The 15,990-nt window shown below is 37.0% G+C and overlaps 1 protein-coding gene across 1 annotated transcript; it reads left to right on the top strand.

Annotated features, from left to right (window-relative positions):
• The first annotated feature begins 25 nt into the window (after nt 1–25).
• Nucleotides 26–5,890, top strand: LOC128558963 (uncharacterized). Its single transcript, XM_053549492.1, has 5 exons — nt 26–1,034; nt 1,951–2,909; nt 3,573–3,900; nt 4,096–4,644; nt 5,279–5,890. Exons 1-5 carry the CDS (start codon nt 26–28, stop codon nt 5,560–5,562), a joined length of 3,129 nt encoding a protein of 1,042 aa, XP_053405467.1. The 3' UTR covers nt 5,563–5,890.
• The last annotated feature ends 10,100 nt before the right edge of the window (nt 5,891–15,990 follow it).

Here is a 15,990-nt window from a genome sequence, read left to right as displayed (position 1 = left end):
ATAGATTCGTCACCACCACACACCAATGAGCTGGACGAACTTTCTGGACCCTTTTAACATTAGTAGAGCAAACATTAGTATTAAATGGTATGGGTTTATTGATCCGGATTCGTCAGTAGACACATATTATATAACAGTAAGCCGAAATTTCAGCGGGTATGAGTTAACAAAAGGAATTGTTACCTTAAATGCGAACAAATCTGATTCGAGACAGAGTGCTGTTGTCACATTGAACGATTCATTAAATGATAGTTGTCCCATAATACTAACCATATGGGCACAAAATACTGCAGGTTTAAACAGCACTGCTTTTCGAGTAACTATTGTGCCTTTATCTTCGTCATCGGAACGGGCAAGTTTTGAATATCACTCAGGATCATTAGAACTGGAAAAACACTCGTGTAAAGTACATTCGTGTAATCAAGACTGTACATGTTCCGTGGTAGGAAAATATTGTACGCCGTTAGAACAAATAGACTGTGTTTCCATAAACACATCTGTTGTAGGCACGTTTGATTATCCGCGAGTAATTGTGTACAGTGGTCTTGCAAACATCTCTGAAAATGCGACAGCTTCATTAGCATGTCTTACAGGACACTGGAAAACAGTTGGTTCTAATGCTGCTTTGATCGTGCGGTATGAATGGAGTATGGGCTTGTCAGGTCAAAAGGCAGGTGATGGGATATTCAGTACATCGGAGAAACAATGGTATGACGTTGGAAAGAGGACACACGTGATACATTGTTTACCGTTAAAATCTGGTTTAACACATAACACGCAATACACAATATATGTTAAAGCCTGGTATTCAAACACTGAACATTTTACTTTTATGTCCCCACCAATCATGGTTGACCATACACCACCACAACAAGCAAAAGGGCGATCCATATTAGACTCCGATCCCAAGTGTGTTATTGATTACGACATCATTGATTGGATGGATGAACTAACATTTTGTTGGAAAGGTGTGTTTCGTGAGACACAAAGCAAACTTTCATACTTTACAGTCGCACTTGGCACATCCGTGAATGGTAAATAAATTACGTGTTTTTAAACATTCTGACAATGGAATAAGATTTAAATTTGAAATACTTTAACCAGTCACCCAATAATTTGAAGTGAACAAACGAACACATGTCTGAATATATATATATCTTTTAAAACATAGCATCTGACTTGAATATTTAATCCTCAGACAACCACTCACAACATTGGCAAAGATAAATCAGTTTAAGATTCTAGCTGGTTGGTATGGTCCTTCTGCAAAAATAAAAACGAGACATTGCCTTCTTTGAAACATTTGTCTTTAAGAAGTACTGTTGTGGAAAATATGCTCATACCCGTGTGAGAAATGTCACGTCTAGTTTACCCAGATTTATTTTGCAGTAAGTAAAATCCTATTCAAAGTGGTACATCTGTACTCTTTAGCTTTATTCCCTTTTAAGCCGCTTAGATCATCTAGGTTATCCTACATTTGTTATCAATATGGCGATGTCTTGTGCTATCAAAATTATGGGCATGCGATTTTAGACAAATATTTGCTGTGTACATTTAGATGTTTTGTTACGAGAGTAATATGACTGACCAAACCATTCAGACTGGATTACATCTGTATTTCTATTTATAATGTTACTTTCTGTAGCAAGGGCCAAATAATGTGAGAAAAGATCAGTTTCATGAATACTATATTTCATTTCGCATGTATGAACGTGCTCTTTTCGGAAAATATTTCAAAATACGGCAAAAATGATCTTATCAATGCAAGCTAGAACTATCATTTGAAGCGATTATTATCACACCACGTAATTGTTGCTTTCTTTTTTATTGTTGAATGAACAATTTATTTCTACGTACGACAGTGGGGTTCTAAAAAGCACAATTACTGGTACCGGGTCTTTCATCTTAGAGACCCCCTGCTCCAAAACTAAACTATCGCTTATATTTCAGGAAGTGATGTATTTCAAATTGCTGAAGTTGGTCTAGAGACTAATGTAACGCTTACAAATATTAGCCTCACCCATGGAACAAGATACTTTTTTACAGTAACGGCTTACAATACCATTGGAATGCACAACACGCTCAGCTCTGACGGTTTCGTGATAGACATGGACACGCCAATAGCTGGCGTGATCTTCAATACTGATAAGTATATTGATAAAGGATACCAGTCATTAACCTCTACATTCAGTATGTCGTGGCACGGTTTTCTCGATCACCATTCCGGTGTGAAATCCTACCATATTGCCGTGGCTGAAGATGGTAGCTTTAATCTAAGTAATATCGTACTTAGAAATGTGGGCCTTAAAACTTCGTATACATTTACAAATTTGAAACTCATGCATGGAAAGGCTTATGTTGGTTTGGTAAAAGCGTGCGATGCCGCAGGACATAGCAGTGTTGTTGCAAGAACAAATTTGAAACATGTAGATGTTACTCCACCATATGGACTTCATTGCAGCAGATACTCTTTAATGCAAAGAAACGAAACGAAACTGGACCTTGAACAAACGGAAAATGAATCGTCCAACGTTTACCTAGAACTCAGAGCTGATCTAGAAAAGGATAATTTATACAAAATCAGTGGCGTAACATATGGTACCGGTTCTATAGCAAAGCTTATTCTTGTTATGGATAGGTTTGAAGTTCTATTACATACATCGCATAATCATGATGGTTCCGAAGACTTCGAATACAACTTTATATCAAAAGAAAAGAAATCACTGGTCATTGAAATAAAGCAAGCTACTATCACGGAAGGATGGCATACATTAGAAGCTAACTTGTATGGGTGTGTTCACTCGTCATCAAACGTGAACGGCGACGGCGCGATCAAATTACAGCAAATCAGGCCGTCAGTGCTGGGTGTAACAACATTGCTCGTAGACCCAGAGAGCTCTGTGTACAAGGTAAACTTCTGGACTCTGAACTCAAAATCTCGAACTCGCTTATCTTTAATTCCGGCTATCCTGAATACATTTTCAAATTTCGCCCCGAAAACACGTGCACAAAATAATTTCGGTTGGGCGTAAAAAAAATTGTTCGTTTCCGGTATGCCGACCTACCCTAAATTTTTGGCCTGACCCTAAATATTTTTATTGCCTTAGAGAAAATGTTTTTCAATTTTTTGTCAAAAATGTGCAAAGCTGCACTTTTTCTGCTTTAAACAGTGATGTCAGAAATCAACTTACTGATGCTCTAAAGGTATTATTTGTATTCACTTTTTGACACAAAAATAATTTCCGAAAAGTCCCACTTAATAAAAAAAATTTTTTTTGAGCATGTTACCGGAAACAAAGATTTTTTTTTAGGCCTTATCTCAAAGTAAAATTCTCGACCTCTTCGAGTTCGAGATACATAGTTTTAACTGCAAATATACTAGTAGTTTGATTTTGTCGGACGAAAATGTAAGACAAAAAAACCCTTAACAATTATTATTAAACGGTCCTGTATCGAAAGTGATGTACTCGCATTTTGTAGAAAGTAGGTAAACACAAGGTATGTTAAGGTAACATTGACAATGCATTACCAATATTGTTTTAGTAAAACCTAATAAAATATCGTCACTGCAGATACGATATGGAATCGGGACGACAAGAGGTGGTCTACAGCTTCGACCATTTTTACCTTTAAACGATAGAAGCCAAGCCGTGATTGACATCAGCGTAGAACATGGGAGTCCGCTGTATTTGACTGTGCTTGCTGAAAATCATGCCGGTCTAACTTCCAATTTTACGAGCGGTCCAATTGTCATTGACAAAACGCCACCAGTTATAAGTAATATGAATGCTTCATCGTTGACTTTTGTTGATGGGTCTAATGGATCAGTTTACAGAATATTTGCAAATTGGAAGGTCGAGGATGATGAAAGTGGTGTAAAAGCCTGCTATTGCGGAATCGGTTAGTACAATTTTAATCGGTATTTCTATATCCTTCGTGCTTTTTTTCATTTTCAGTTTTATGATAGATCTAAATTGTTTTTCTAATTTTCAGAAATAAAAGATATCATAAGAACGGTAACCTTAACCTTTGTGCGGGGGAGCTAATAAGTATTGCTACTAAGAAATGAACACAGACTTACCGGTTTACTTTCAGGTATTGGATTTCAGATGCAAGGAATAGAAAAATTGAAACTTGCAGAGACAAACGAAACATGCAGCTTTGATAACATGATTTTAATGCACGAAAAATACTTTTTCATCAAAGCGGTATGCATCAATAATGTGGAACTGTCACAAGGTTTGGTGTCAAATTCGATTGTTGTTTCCAGATACCACACAAGTGTTGAATTTGCCGACCTGCGCGTGGTATCTGCTATTCAAATCAAACAAGAAATTGTATTGTTCGGTAAAAATATTACTGACTTATATATACAATCGGACAAGTCAAATGTTAAGATTGAGTGGTCTGGTTTCGAGGACATTTCTGACATTGATCACTATGAATATCGTGTGCGACATGAGTCCGACCAAAACGCTGACTGGAAGAGCATAAATAAACACACGTTGGTAGAAGTCAGTGCCCTCCATCTCGTTCCAACAGAATTGTATAGGATACATGTAAGAGCAGTATATTCGAGAGGTTTCATCAGTGAACCACTCACAGTGAATTTGCTGGTTTACGGGGAACATCCTCAACTAACAGGTAAAAATTAAACTTTGGCTACAATGAATGTCGATTTTTATAGCTTAAGCCTGTAGATTTGTCAGATTTATTGCAGCATCATGCTGCCGTCATGTCAATGTTGATGCAAACTCTTGCTGTGGCAAAACTAAATTATTTATTTCTACCCTGTTAATATGAGATTCAGTTACTTTTTCCATATCAATTTGAAACAGATTAATGCTTTTCCAAGTATCTGTTAAGGAATTGTGTTATTATTTTTCACATGATGTTTTAGAATTTTGTCTATTTCTAAATGAATTATATTTAGAAATCATTGTACATCATTGGCTTTCGGCTCCCTTGAAATACATGTGTACAGACAATGATTAAGAAAGCCGTTTTATATATGTCTAGTTGACGTAGTTACATTACTGACTACTCAGACTGATCCTGTTTATATCACTTTAGAATGTAAAGATTTGACTTTATTTATGCCCTTATACTTATCAAGTGCAAAGTCCTGAAACAATACCGCCTACATGAAATTACATTCTTGTTTGCAACATTGACTGTTTGCAACAATGTTTTAAGTCTTTTGTTATAAGGTGTAATTTTCCAATCAATGAACTTTTTAAACTGAACTTCCACTGTTTTGTATTTCTTTTTCGTGTAGGTAAAGCCATGACAATCAATCTTTATAACCGAACTATTGAGGTAGACTGGACAGGCGTGTTCGATATACCAGGTTTTACAGATCTGGTTTATGATGTCACAGTTGGCTCAAGGAGAGGGTACTCAGATGTAATACAATATCAGAGAGTGAAATTCCAGCATTGCACATTCTCTATCTCAGAATCAACGACAGTTTCTTCGAAGATAAATGAGATATTTATCTTTGTAGTAGGGATAAATTCTGCAGGACGTCAAACACAGTATGAAATAAGTTTTAAGATGTAACACGTCTTGTGGGATAAAAACGTACATAAAGGTGATAAATGCATACATGTTTCACTTTATTTGACAGTGTATAACATTGTGACATTAATCGTCCCTTATTACTTTTTAGCAACTGGTAATTAGGTCATGCGAACTGATTGCAGTGGACCGGATATGACAATGAGCAGTTTTCGTGCGACTCCAAATTGTCGTATGCCATTTCGTCTTTCTTCGGCCTTGGCATTTTTTTGCAACAACCGGAAACTAGCGAAATAGAAAATACAAGAAATATGTGAATGAACGGAAAATGTCGATTATCATTACAAATAAACTGTCTAACTATGCTGTTCTCTTCATTCATGTATCATTTTCTGTATTATCTGTAATTTTAGTTCAGACCTTCATAACAATGCTTTACATTGAGCTTTTTAAATGTATGACTTTTGGTTTTGTCTTTCAAATGTTGTGTAAGACAAAAATAAGCGAAGGGGCAAAATGCTATGTATAATACGTAAGTAAGTACAGTAAGTTAGCGGTAACTTTAAGGTATGTTGCCGGTAAAACTGTCAAAGTTTGCTTATGACAAGTGTTATATGCATATGATAGGAAAATCTATTTTTAAGATCTGACATATGGTCGAACATGCAAAATAAAGTAAATGCACGAGTTCGATTGACTGGATTAACATATCTATAAATATTTTGAGAAATGTGATTAAGAAAGAGTGCATGGAATTATTCTAAGAATTCTTTTATAAAGCTCACTACAGGCCCAGATCAAAAAAACTTCTACTGTTGGCACTATTTGTGGACGAAAGCGTTAGATAAAGTAAATTGGCAGAATATCTTTGCGGTGACTCTCTATTAAAATTGTATCAGCTTTTGTGACCATAAGTGAGCTAATTTTCTCCACCAGTATACAGTGAATATTGTCATAAACCACTTGTTCAATTTCAGAATCATTCTATGCAGTTGTTCCCTGTTCTTTGTAGAAACTGTTTTTATCAGTGTTTCAAAAATAATGGTCCCTATGAATGTAGCGTATTTGTCAAAACGATATGTGAGATAAGCAGGGTTGTCGTAGTGCTAGTCTCGGGATACAAAGAGACAAAGAATATCAAGAAACTCGAGCGAAAACGTAGAGACAATGGAAAGAGTTTTGGGTCGATTTTGGCCACCCGGATTTTTGGCTTGCATTTCATGCTAGGATGGTCCTAGAAGACCAAGCACTCACCCACTTTCAAATATAAGTACAGAAACGGCCAGAAACGCTACCCTCAAAAATCGTCATTTCTCTCCAGGTCGGGACCTGCAAAAAATTCGAGTTTTGGGTCGATTTTGGCCACCCGGATTTTTGGCTTGCATTTCATGCTAGGATGGTCCTAGAAGACCAAGCACTCACCCACTTTCAAATATAAGTACAGAAACGGCCAGAAACGCTACCCTCAAAAATCGTCATTTCTCTCCAGGTCGGGACCTGCAAAAAATTCGAGTTTTGGGTCGATTTTGGCCACCCGGATTTTTGGCTTGCATTTCATGCTAGGATGGTCCTAGAAGACCAAGCACTCACCCACTTTCAAATATAAGTACAGAAACGGCCAGAAACGCTACCCTCAAAAATCGTCATTTCTCTCCAGGCCGGGACCTGCAAATAATTCGAGATTTTGGTCGATTTTCATGCTAGGATGATCCTAGAAGACCAAGCACTCACCCACTTTCAAATATAAGTACAGAAACGGCCACAAACGCTACCCTAAAAAATCGTCATTTCTCTCCAATCACACGATGTAAAATACGTGTACTACAAACCGAAACTATTGAGAGTGCTGATTTGTATTCCGAAAGATTAATGACAGTTCTATATATATATATATATATATATATATATATATATATATATATATAAAAATAAAAAATCTACTATTCAGTCTTATTCAGCGGCGTTTATCTTTAACAATGTATGCAACAAAATACACACAAGACCCGCCATTTGTTGGATTGTTAACCAAATATTTCTGTGATTTAGTGATATACTGCTTATTAAATACGTAGGAAAATATTGTACTGGTTTACTCATAATGTAAGAGCAGAAATTTACGGAAGCCCTGGAGGGACATTTATTACTTATTACCTATAATTTACAACTTATAACTTAATACCTATAATTTATAACTTATAAGTTATTACTTAAAATTTATAAGTTATAATTTATTAGTTACGGTATACAGCTGGCGGGAAATATTCGAATTATGCCCCTGGGGTGAAAAGATCGAGGCTTGCCCTGGGGTCACTTGTTATATGAGTTATATAGGAACAAATACTTGAAAAATTATCAGATTATATTTCCTAGACAGTTTAATTATAATTACCTGATTACCACATGCGATTAGAGGTTACTTGGCTGAGACCTTCACCTACTGACCTAGCTACTTCCTTGTTTTTTAAAATACAGCGTTGAAATTTGGATGACATATACAGTTTTGCACATCGATCTTAAAACTGACTTTCAGTGACCATAAATGTGACCTACTTCCTAATATTTTAGCATCAGTGTACCATTTTAAACATGTGGCTCATATTACTCAGGTGAGCGATTCAGGGTCATCATGACCCTCTTGTTTAAAATTTGGGGTTCGTCTGGCATTCTCTTATGATTTATGCTTAAAATTTGTTTTAAATATGAGGTTTAAGTTTTTATGCATAAAGGTTTTGTGCTTTTGTTTTAAAAGTTCTTTACAGTTTTGATAGTTGCTCTATTGTACCCCCTGAACAACCAAGTTGAACCATTGCACACAATTTGATGAAACTTCACATAAATGATCAGTACCAACCCAAGTTGTGCATAGTGCATGTTACGTTCTTTTAGATGAATATTCTGCAGAGTTGTAGGACTTTGGTTTTTTTTTTTGTTACTTTACTCTATATAAATTGAGTTTGCATATGCAATTTTGTGTACGTCTAATCTCCAGAACCCTTGAAAACAATTTAATGAAACTTCACATAAGTGATCAGTACCAATGCTGGTTGTGCGTTGTGCATGTATGGTTCTTTCAGAAAAAAATTCTGCAGAGTTATGGGACTTCCTTTTTTGTTTCTATACTATATACATACAGTCTACGTAATTATACAATCCTGTGTGCATCAAATTGCAATGTACTGTGTCAGTGGGCAGGGGACGGGGGTACATTCATCACCTTCCATAGCTCTAGTTTTGTTTAGGTGTGGAAAAACTCAGAATTTGAGAAGAGATGTGCAACTGCCGATTTTCAAATCTTTTCAACCTATATGAACAAAAATATACATATTTAAATAGTGGCGGATTTAGCATTTTTGCGCTATTTTTGAAATTTTGGGATTCATTGGGCATTATCTTATATTTACAATTAATTTGAAATATGGTATTGTTGAAGTGTTTATGCATAAAGGGTTGATGCTTTTGTTATAAAAGTTCAATAAAAGTTTTAACAGTCAGTTGCTTTATTTTGTTTTGGCTCAGCCAGAGCTTGAAGTGGGAGTTCCTTGAACATGGACCACCATATACTTACCGTGATTCAAATTTTTAGCTCACATGCCACTTTGTGACAAAGTGAGCTTTTGTGATCAACTTTTGTCTGGTGCCCGTTGTCTGTTCATCCCTCAACGTTTCCTCCTGAACTCAAGAGGTCAAATTTTTGGTTCAATATTACAATGTTCACCTTGTTGATCTCTAGGTCAAGTTCATATCTGGGTCATGTGGGTTTAAAAACTAGGTCACAAAGTAATATCATAGAAAAACCTTGTGAATACTTAAGAGGCCATAGTTTTGGCCAAAGCTTCATGAAATTCTGTCAGAATGTTCACCTTGGTTATATCAATGTCAAGTTTTAATTTGGGTCATGTGAGGTCAAAAACTAGGTTACTAAATTTAATCGTAGTAAAAAACTTGTAAATACAATAGAAGTCACAGTTTTGGTCCGACCTCCGTGCAATTTGGTCAAAATGTTAACATTGATGATATTTGTGTCAAGACTGAATCAAGGTCATGTTGAGTCAAAAACCAGGTTACTGGATCAAATGAAAGAAAAAGATAGTGAACACAGTAGAGGCCACAGATTTGGTCTCCGTGAAACTTGAACAGATTGTTTGCTTTTATGATATCTAGGTCAGATTTAAAAAATTGGTCATGTGGGGTCAGAAATTAAGTCACTATGTTAAATCATAGAAAAATCTTGTGAACTCATAAAGAGGCCACAGTTTTGGTCCAATCTTCATGAAACTTTAACAAAATGTTTAACTTGGTGACATCTAGGTCATATTTGAATCTTGGTCATGTGGGGCCCAAAACTTGGTAATTAGGTCAATTCATAGAAAAACCTTGTGAACTAAGTTGAGGTCACAGTTTTAGTCACATCTTGATGAAACTTGGCCAGAATGTTTACCTTGATATCTAGACCAAGTTTCAGTCTTGGTCACGTGGGGTCAATAAGTAGATCACAAGGTCAAATTAGAAAAACCATGACCACAGTTTTCGTCAAATATTCATGAAACTTTGTCAGATTTTTCAGCTTCAGAAGTTTCATCTTGACCCTATATAGGTGAGGATTGAAGGTGGGTCATGTTTGGTAAAACAAGAAATGCTTTCGAACAGCATAGAGGCCTTAATTTTGGTTCAATCTTAATGCATCTTGATCATATCTTGATATCTATAGGGGCTAAAATAAGCAGTATTTTGCCTTGTCCTCCACTTAAATGTTCCATGCCATTTTTTAGTTTTTATAGCAAACTTGCACAAAACTAGTATCATTAGTAGATATCGTTAACCAGGTTTACGTAGATAACCAGTTAATAGATTAGGGTATGTCGGCGGGCGGGCATCAAACTGTGGTTTCCCCGCAATACCTTTAGTTTAGAACATGCTATGGGTACCAAACTTGGCCTGTAGATAGATGATAAGGAGTCGAAGGTTGAGATTCATTTGGGGTCATAATGGTCAAGGTCAAGGTCGCTGATTCTAAAAATAGAAAAACTGGGTTCCACACAATAACGTTAGTGTGCATTGATGTATTGAAATTAAACTTGGCCTATAGGTAGCCTGTAGAAAAACAAAGGTTGGGATTGTATATTGGGCCTAAGTCAAGGTCTTTGTTTTTGTTTTGGTCAAGGTCAAGGTCAAAGTTACTAAAATAGGTTTTTCTCTCTTAAAGTAGATTTTTTCTCTGTATGATTATCTAAAAGGTGATTTCTGCTTTATAAAATTAGTTTGAACTTACATACTGTCACCAAACTTTGTGTACAACCAGTATATCTAAAGAATTAGCTTTGGGTGATATTTGGGGTCACTGTTACTAAAAAATAGAATAATGGTTTCCACTCAATTCTTTAGTTTGGGTACACTTATTGTCAGTATGCTTGGTGTGCTGATAGTTTTTATTAAACACGAAAGGCTGGGAATGTATTTGAGATCACTCGGATCAGAGTCAAGGTCAGTGTAGCTAAAAATAGAAAAATGGGGTCATATTTGAAATAAAAAATAGATTTTTGTGGTATGGAATGGAAAGGTGTCGGTTTAAATCTCACTGAGATTCAGTTTTAATGCCCCCCCCCCCCCCCTCCCCCTCCCCTTCGAAGAAAGAGGGTATATTGTTTTGCAGATGTCGGTCTGTAGGTCGGTATGTAGACCAATCCGTTTCTGGATGATAACTCCAAGAACGCTTGGACCTAAGATCATGAAAGTTAATATGGAGGTTGGTCATCACCAGCAGATGACCCCTATTGATTTTGAGATCAGTAGGTCAAAGTCAAGGTCGTAGTGACCAGGAACAGTAAAACAATTTCCGGACGATATTTCAAGAACGCTTGGGCCTAGGATCAGGAAAATTGGTAGGAGATTGGTCATGAGCAGCAGATGATCCCTATTGATTTTGAGGTCATTAAGTCAGAGGTCAATGTCTAATTGGCCAGGAACAGTTGAACGGTTTCCGGACAATAACTCATGAACGCTTGGGCAAAGAATCATGACCAACAGATGACTCCTTTTGATGTTGAGGTCAGTAGGTCAAAGGTCAAGGGTACAGTGACCCGGAACAGTTAAACCGTTTTGAGACGATTACTTGATAACACAGGCCTAGGATCACGAAACTTGATAGGGAGATTTGTCATGACCAGTAGATGACCCCTTTAGATTTTGAGGTCATAATGCCAAAGGCAAGTCACATTGATCCTGAACCGTTTAACCCTTTCCGGACAATAACTGGAGAACACTAGGGTCTAGGATCATGAAACTTAATAGGCAGGTTGATCTTGACCAGCAGATGATCCTGTTGATTTTGAGGTCAATAGGTCAAAGGTCAAGGTCACATTGAACCAGAACAGTAGAACTTTTGTTTACAGTGAGCAAATGATTTTTGTTTCTTGTGCAATAACTGAATGCATCAAGCGGGGCATTTCGTGTTCTACGAGCTCGTGTTTTTCTTTTTTCTTTTTTTTTTTTTTTTTTTGGTGACAAAAAAGGTCCTTTTAATGCCATTGGGTAACTAAAAATAGAAAAATATGGTCATGGTTGTAATAAAAAATATATGTATAATAGAATATGACCATTTTTTAAAAGAACCTGTTGGCATGGTGCAATTGGAAACCTGGTTTTCGTGGAATTTCCTCGTTTTTCGTTTCCCATCTTGATCTTGCCCGTTCTCATCATGCATTCTAGGCATTATTTTGTCTTGTCTGCATAATAGTCGTTCCATTTTTATGATTTGAACTAGTCCTGCACACAGCTTGATGCAAAGTGTCATGCACAAGATCCAGGTCCAGGGGCACACTTGGAGGTCGAAGGATAAAAATTTGGACATTTTTGTGTCCAGGCCATACCTTCATGCATGAAGGGAATCTGAGATAACTTGGCACAAATGTTCACTATGATGAGGCAGTGTGAAATGTATAAGACCCATGTCTTTTAAGTCTTAACTTCAAGGTCACATTTAGAGGCCAAATTTTGAATGAATTGGTTTCGTGTTCGCATCACAACTTCCTCATGCATAAAGGGAACCGAAATAACTTTGCAATGCGCCATGCGCACCCTACTTCCAAGGCCAAGGTCACATTTAGAGGTCAAAGGTCAAAAGTCAGATTCATTATACAAAGAAAAACATAGCACCAGGTAGATGAAAAATTATAGAAAATTTGTGGGGATTTGAATGAGGGGGTTGGGAATATAGAGGAAGGGACAAATAACTCTGTAGTTGAAATTTTGTTCAGTGGCAGTTCTGTTTTCTGCTTTCGGTTTTCATGGCCGGATGTTAACAACTCCACACTTACAGTTACTAGCATTTATTTTTATTTTTCAAGAAGGATGCCTGGCGATTTTTAGAAAGTGCTCAGTATCAACAGTTTTCCAAAGAAAGAAAACATTTCCAGAATTATATTACTCAGGAAGTTTCTCTAAATTGGTGCAAAGAAATTGATATACAAGTTTTTAGAATTGCATGCATATGAAGACTAAAAAAGACCACCGTGACTTTGAGGTCCTATACTGCAGTTAAAGTAATACAAGAAACTTAACGTGCCTTCATGTAAAAAACAAAGACAAATATCAAACAAGGAATGCCACGTACCAAAAACGCAGCCTCCCCAAAACGAAACCCACAGCACGCAGACGCGCACACCACAAACACACACACATACACGCGCGCACACACAAAGCCAAAAAAAAAAATCACACAGGGAATGCCACGTACCAAAAACGCAGCCTCCCCAAAACGAAACCCACAGCACGCAGACGCGTACACCACAAACACACACACACATACACGCGCACACACACAAAGCCAACACATTAGGACAAAACGAACAAACAAAGGAACACAGTTGGGCACCGCCTTGGAACTGTCAGTGGCAAATAAACACTGGGGAGCTTAAACCGGTTTATGGTGCGCACCCAACCTCTCTCTTAACACCACCATGTTCCAAAGACACGGGGCAGTGTAAATAAAAGTAATCCCCTCCAGGTGAATCTCTAACACACGTAATGGAAACAAAAAGGCATGGCATGTAAAACACAAAAATGCTTGTGTATAAATATATAAAAAACAAACCTTTAGAACCAAAAACACATGTACTCAGTGCCTTTTCAGAAGACAGAGCAACAAGAGAAACACCCTTAAGGGCCGGACGAAACAGGCCAGAAGACAGATATCAAAACAGTTCAGGATTTAAAAACTGCTTATCATAGACTAAAGCTGTTTAAGATCTAACCATTTTATGACATTTTCCAGATTATATTACACATACACAATATCATATTTATAGTGATAACTACTTCCCAAAACACTATGGTTATCGTGAATAGGTTTCATTTGATGAACATAGTCTATTAGTTTTACCCCATCATATTTCTTGTTCGTACAGACTGATCAGTTCTTCATATAACTTGAAACCATCATCTGCGTTGCACGGAGCCTGAAGAGCTGGTTTAAGGATATATGCCAGTTCACGAAACTCTGCTCACGAAACCTGCACGACCTTTTTGTTTTGGCGAAGCATACATTTCTTGACAAAGAATTAAATCAACGGCATCAACGTTTTTACCCATTTCATATCCACCAAACAAATCGGGAACGTTAAACAAGATTTCGGGTTTACCTGAGGGAAGCTCGTTTACACTTTTCTGAGGCCGAATATTGTGCAAATTCCAGTGCTGTGCTATCCGGTCAAGTTCTGCTTGCAGCACATCCATAAGACAAAATCTGACGCATTCTAGATATGTGAATCGGATTGAGTGCGTTAAATCTGCCAGAATCTCGTAAATCTTTTAGTTTATTTATCCACCAGTGTATACCTTGGCGTCTAAGGTAGCTCCACCAGGCTTCAATTAGTTGATTGGAAGTACTTCTCCCGAACATAAAACTCTTGATTCCCTCCATGGTGTCATTGTGACACAGTCGAAGTAAAGGCTGTATGTAAACTGAGGTATGTGTTTTCAGTGCCGCAGTCAGCTCTGATAATCCGTGGAGCACTTGTATGCAACTGTGAAGCTGTATCTCAATAACAACTGTCTGTGTTGGATTGAAACTTCACACAATGCTTCCCACTCAATATACCTGCTGAAATAACCAAGGTATATCACTATTGGTTGAATTTGATACATTGCACTTTTCTGAGGCCGAATATAGTGCAAATTCCAGTGCTGTGCTATCCGGTCAAGTTCTGCTTGCAGCACATCCATAAGATAAAATCTGACGCATTCTAAATATGTGAATCGGATTGAGTGCGTTAAATCTGCCAGAATCTCGTAAATCTTTTAGTTTATTTATCCACCAGTGTATACCTTGGCGTCTAAGGTAGCTCCACCAGGCTTCAATTCGTTGATTGGAAGTACTTCTTCCGAACATAAAGCTCTTGATTCCCGCCATGGTGTCATTGTGACTCAGTCGAAGTAAAGGCTGTATGTAACTGAGGTACGTGTTTTCAGTGCCGCAGTCAGCTCTGATAATCCGTGGAGCACGCGTCAAACTCTTTACTGTTTCCAGATAATAATTTGCAATGCATTTTGGGTCGTTGTTACTTGCTCCAACCTCTAACCACATTATTCTGCGACTATACCCATCTATTGCTGCATGAATGCATAAACCAAATTGTTTAAGTTTGTCGTTTCCGTTGACGTGCCAGATATAATTTGGACTTTGTGCACAGTATCTTCTTCTGTTTAGCCTGTGAGTCCTTCTCAAGCTTACTCCCTCAGGATCTGTTTCTTTCATCAACCTCATAACATCACTTCTCTTAACTTTCAGTTCATAATCGTACATTAATCGACGCCACATACGTCTATAACCAACACAATTTCCACTGAGTTGGAGTTCCTTTTCTATCAAGTCTTTTACTTCTTCTAGCCGCGTATACACATCCCCACGGCGCTTTCAATATACGTTTTAATTGTCGAATACTTATTTTAATATTGTGTTGACATAACAGTAGAAGAACATTTTCAAAAAAGTATCTAAAACCAGCGTAAAAGTATTCTTTCAGCAGTGTAAGTCTAGACTGCGTATTTCGACTTGCTGGCGGCAAATATGGAGGCACGACAGCTCCTACATTACCTATGGTCCACATCATAACTGTCGAAAAAAGTACAATCACAGTACTCCGAAGCATTTTTCCAATTACTTGTACATGTATCTGCAATTTAAAATAATAGTTTTAGACACTTACACATAAAAGACAGATAGTCTATGCATTTATCCCTTTCGTTCAGCAGTACGGCCATCTATGCATATGCATTTTCTATTAGGTTTTCGCTCAGTTGTTATGACTACATCTTATACGGTAGCTTAACTATATTATTATTTATAACTTATTATCTATTACCTTTTATTTATTATTTATAATTTATTAGTTATTACTTATTATTTATAACTTACTAGTTATTATTTATTACTTATTATTTATAACTTATTAGTTATAACTTATTAGTTATAAC

This window comes from Mercenaria mercenaria, chromosome 8 (assembly GCF_021730395.1).
Source record: "Mercenaria mercenaria strain notata chromosome 8, MADL_Memer_1, whole genome shotgun sequence".
Lineage (NCBI taxonomy): Eukaryota > Metazoa > Mollusca > Bivalvia > Venerida > Veneridae > Mercenaria > Mercenaria mercenaria.
The sequence above is the reverse complement of the archived record's forward strand: the minus strand, read 5'-3'. Positions and strand labels throughout refer to the sequence as shown.